This window comes from Engraulis encrasicolus, chromosome 8 (assembly GCF_034702125.1).
Source record: "Engraulis encrasicolus isolate BLACKSEA-1 chromosome 8, IST_EnEncr_1.0, whole genome shotgun sequence".
Lineage (NCBI taxonomy): Eukaryota > Metazoa > Chordata > Actinopteri > Clupeiformes > Engraulidae > Engraulis > Engraulis encrasicolus.
The window spans coordinates 44,376,191-44,381,190 of NC_085864.1; the positions used below are offsets into that span (position 1 = coordinate 44,376,191).

At 42.1% G+C, this 5,000-nt stretch overlaps 1 protein-coding gene across 13 annotated transcripts in view; it reads right to left on the reverse strand.

The window, feature by feature from the left end:
* rap1gap2a (RAP1 GTPase activating protein 2a) overlaps positions 1 to 5,000 on the reverse strand; it is a 197,021-nt gene that overhangs the window by 28,180 nt on the left and 163,841 nt on the right. For all 13 annotated transcript variants that reach the window (XR_010035883.1, XR_010035882.1, XR_010035881.1 and 10 more), the window contains 2 exons: positions 4,775 to 4,858; positions 693 to 793 (listed from right to left, as the gene is read on the reverse strand). Coding sequence is in view for 10 of the 13 variants with exons in the window: in XM_063205797.1 (XP_063061867.1) it covers positions 693 to 793; positions 4,775 to 4,858 (185 nt within the window). In the remaining 3 variants the exon portion in view is untranslated. The remainder of the gene's footprint in view (positions 1 to 692; positions 794 to 4,774; positions 4,859 to 5,000) is intronic.

Sequence of the window (5,000 nt, forward strand, 5' to 3'; positions counted from 1 at the left end):
GTTTTAAAGGGACACTGTGCAGGAAATGGTCAAAAAAGGTACTGCAAACTATGCTGTTCATTGAAACTAGGCTCCCTATTGCCAAATTTGATCTTTACATGAAAGTTTACTAAGTAATAAACAAAAAAATTCTAGTATGGTCCAAATGCAGTCATTTTTGCAGCTAAAAATGGCTATTTTAGGAAATTCAAAATGGCGGACCATGGAGAAGATCCCCCTTTTCATGTATGAAAAGCACAATTTTTCCAGTCATAATGAATACTTAGAATTTGATGGTGGTGGTAAGTATTCATGAAAAAGGTAACATTCGTGAGCGGACAGCATGAATTCTGGAAATAAAAATCTCACCCTTTAAACAAATTAAAAATCGTTTAAATATGTTATTTCTACACTGTTACCACATTATTGTAATAATAACTTAGTGGTTTTTGTCAGTTATTGTAAGGGGCGGGGCGTCGTAGGGGGCGTCGCCCGGGGATAAAAAGCGTCAGCTAGGTGTAATGAAATGTAAAGTGCAGCTCATCTCCTTTCTAAAAAAATCTTAAAAAAAAAGGCTACAGTGCATATTACTGTCCATTGCAGCGGTGCAAGTGGTGCATTTATGGCAACATGAGGTCATGGTGACTGCTGCGCAAATTCTCGGCGGATCCATAATCGAATGTACCTGTGGTTTCCATGGCAATGACCCTTACCCTTTGAAGTCCTGGAGCTCGATAGTATCTCCCAGAACGCTCAGGAACTCTGTGAAGGCCGGCGTTTCCTCGTTGTTCCCAAACAGCTCCTCCTCTGATGTCTGAGGAGAAAGACGGAGACAAAGATGGTAAATAGATTTACAAGACACAAGATGTATATTCCAAACATGGAACGTACATGTGATATACAATGCATAGATATACTCGTACGTACATTTGCATCCTTGAGTAAATGAAAAGTTCTTGCTAAAAAAAACTTGCCAAAAAGTCCCCCACAGAAAACCGTTTAAAAAAATGCCAATGACAAAAAAAAATATGCCAAGATTAATCATGATTCATGCCAAGTCACCTCCTGGGAGCAACAAATCTATTTGTAGAAATGTCAGCTGTGTGCAAATGCCACACACCTGTTTGCAGCCCTGAACTGAGTCTGATCCTCACTTTGCACTGTCCCATAGACATACACCATCAAGCTATTACGTCTTTTATATTAAATGGATATGGTAGATGAAGAGGATGAGAGAGAGAGGGGGAGAGGGAGAGAGAGAGAGAGAGAGAGAGAGAGAGAGAGAGAGAGAGAGAGAGAGAGAGAGAAAGAGAGAGAGAAAGAGAGAGAGAGAGAGAAAGTGTGTGTGAGAGAGATAGAGAGAGAGAGAGAGAGAGAGAGAGAGAGAGAGAGAGAGAGAGAGAGAGAGACAGACAGACAGACAGAGACAGAGACAGAGAGAGAGAGAGAAAGACAGAGAAACAGAGACAGGCTGCGTAGGCGATTGTAGGGCGGATTGGATGAAAAACTTATCTCGCTCATCCATAACGGAGCAAACAAGATGGGCAATATGAGTGATATCAATAGCAGGCTGACATTTAGCCTTTATGATGTTTGCTGATACGCTAGATGGAGGATGTTTTGTATTTGTTTTTTTATTACTGTGTCTCCCAGCACAACCCATGAGGAGGGTGAGAGACTCGACTCGCTTCACTGGAAATGGAGGAGACACCCTCTCTCTGTACACTCTACAAATTAAAGGTGTGCAGTGCACACGGTTCAATGAAGAGGCCGAAGACGATACGTTTTTTTTTTCATTGCAGTTTTTTCTTTAGAGCCTGAGATCACAATGGACTATACAATATCTCAAATCACTGACAAATGGCCTATATGAACTAAAGAACTATTGATTTGATGATCCTCTAAAGCACAGGGTGAAAGGTTCTTCATGGAACAGTGTTGTCAGAAGGGAGATCACTATCGTACAGTATTTGTAACATAATTTTGTTCATTTTGTCCTCTGTACAATAAAAAAAATACAATGTACGATAATTTCAGAGTTTTCATTCAGTTCATTTAGTTGCCTTGAAACAACCATTTGGTTCTTGTACGATAATTCCCCCCAAAAAATCCGGTTCCGGATCCGGCAGGATAATAAGGTTTTTCACAGGATCCGGATCCGGCAGGATCTTAAGCAGTGGATCCGGTATCCGGCATGTAGGGCTGCGTACCGAATTTCGGTCCGGTCCTGGCACCGACCGAAAAGCCACATAGTATCGAATATCAAAACAAAACAAAAAAAACGGTGCCTTATTTCGATACATTTTGTGCGTTTCAACAGTCCCTGTGTCAATAGTAAATCTGTGAACCAATAGCCATGTAGTCAGGTGAAATTGTCATTTGTGATTGGCTTCGAAGGACCTGGGTGGGCGGGACGAGCACGAGACATTTCATTCATTCAAAAAGTACTAGCGTTTGTTTACTCGAACAGCTGACAGTTGGTGAGGATATGTTGTAGGCTAACTTAGTTGTAGCTAGTTGCAGTTAGTTGTAGTTGCAGTTGTAGCTAGTTGCACCCCTGATAGACTTGCTGAGATCTAACGTGTGGTTAAACTTTGCTCGTGTGACTGGACGCAAATAGAGCCAGATGCTCCATTTGTGACAAAGCTGTCCCTGCGAAAGACGGCAACACGACTTGGCGAAACATTAACGCACCAAATCAAGGCTAAGAGCCGAAAGCTGCGCTGAAATTTACAAGCCATGGACGAATGGACATTAAAAATATTATTGTTTGAAATGAATTTGTATTTGTTAGTAAGTGTTTCTTGAACTCTATAGAAGATTAGGCCTATATGCGCTGCTGCCCTGTTTGTCTCTTCAGGCAGTGCCTGGCGCGGGCGCGGCTCAATCAGCAGAGTCCTGTTCAGTTGACGTTGAGGCTGTGTTGTGCTGAGGTGTTAATTTTGAAACATGTTCAACAACCCCTTTCTCCAACGAAGACGTGTGTGTTTGTGCAGTCATGATAATAGTGGTAGAACTACCGTCGCGCCAATCTTCCTCTGATGCTGTCGTTTTAAACCTCCTTGAGTGTGCACTCCTCCTCTCCACTTGCGCACGGCTACTGTAGTTTTGATAATAATCAATGTGTGGGCGATCGCTAAGGGGTTTAATAAAGTGCGGAGATTTGAAACTTGTTCCCGCGGAGGGCAACGCTAAAAGACCCACTCGACATCCCTTCCATGCGATGCGTTAAGATAGCGTCTCCCAGACATCCCAAGTTCCAAAAACTTATTACAGGGAGCTGCCTATCAACCCCGGACACCCCGACCAACACATTTGCAAATCAGTGATACATTGTTTGTCAATGCCCTTTCTGTCGTCCAGTCTGTACATAACTGCCTGCTTTTTTTACCCAGGACATTTGCAGGGCGCCCTACGAAGTGCACGTAATCTATTTCAAGTACCCCACGCATGACGCACGAGTCATTATATTCCTCTTTCCCGCATTGGCAATTGAAAAAACGCGAACTTGCATAGTCTAAAATCAGGAATGCTTTATCTGACTCGCGGGGCATCGGAGAGCCACTATCAAATATGAGGGAGACTTATTGGACTTTCATTGGGATGTCTGGTCTTCCCAAATCTGTATGAGTCAAGCGGTCAGGTGAAGGAGAGCGTGTAGCTACGTGGATTCAAAAGCAAAATAATACGCAGAAGCTTCGAGAGAGAGAGAGAGAGAGAGAGAGAGAGAGAGAGAGAGAGAGAGAGAGAGAGGAGAGAGAGAGAGAAACCTGCACCTGGAAGTGTGTATGTGTCTAATGCTCTTTTGCTCTATGATGTTGAGATTACTAAATAATTTACATGGCTGATTTGGGTTTTGGTGGAAAATTAGTAACAACGTGAATATTTGCTGCAATAGGCTATCTAGTAATAATTTGTGAAATAACAAAAGCCTTAGCCTAGGTTTGCCTAGAGATTATGACAATAGGCTACATTGAAGTAGGCTACTCATTGATTGCTGAGCTAACTGTCATCCAACTGTACTCCTGCCTACTTACTCAACACCTAGGCTACTTAGAAATCATCTTCTATATTTCATTTGAACTGAAGATATATATTGAGTAATCTGTAATAACATTCTTTAAGATGACTGAAATGCACTCACCGTATGCACAATACTACTTGTGAATCAAAGAAAAGGGGGGCGCACCTTGCATCAATTTTTTCTTTATTTTTCTGTGCACACAATACTACTTGTGAAAATTTAGAATTTGATGATCTTATGGGTTCTTCATAATGAGATTAACTTCAAAACAACAGGTATCGAAAAACGGTATCGAAAAGCACCGGTATCGAAACCAAAGTATCGAAATTGGCACCGTATCGAAAAAAACAAAACGATACCCAGCCCTANCGGCATGTTACCTAAAAATCAGGATCTGGTTTATCTCTAGCCTATGCTTTTCAGTCTTTCACAACCCCAATCACTGCATGGAGTGAAAGCTCTTTCGAAGCGGCCGTTGCAGGCAGTGTGGCAGTAAGCCAATGAGTCTAAAAAATAGTTTGAGCCAACGGAATAAAAAGGGCCCATGTGTGCAAGTAGACTATATGTTGTTGACTATATATGTCCGGTATAAATCAGGATCCGGTGCATCTCTAATCTTTCTATCTGTTTACCAAGTTTTATTATCCTGCTTTTCCAGAGCTTTAATTGGTCAGCGGCAGCTGTTGTTATTTTTGAGGTTGTTTTTACCATTAATTACATGTGACCTGACCTGATGTGACCGGCCCTGACCTGACGTGACTTGAGTCTCACCTGGCCAAACTTCTGGTAGATGACGCCGAACTTGAAGGTGTTGTTGACCTCGTGCTCATCATAGCTGACAATCAGCTGGGAACCCTGCAGGAAGCCAAGAAGAACACAGACAACAGAAAATAAGAGGCAGAAACAAGGAGGGTGAGAAAATTAGAGAAAAAAGGCAAGAAATAAGACAAAAAAACTTGACTCAGGGGATATAGATAGGGAGGATGAAGAGGAAAAA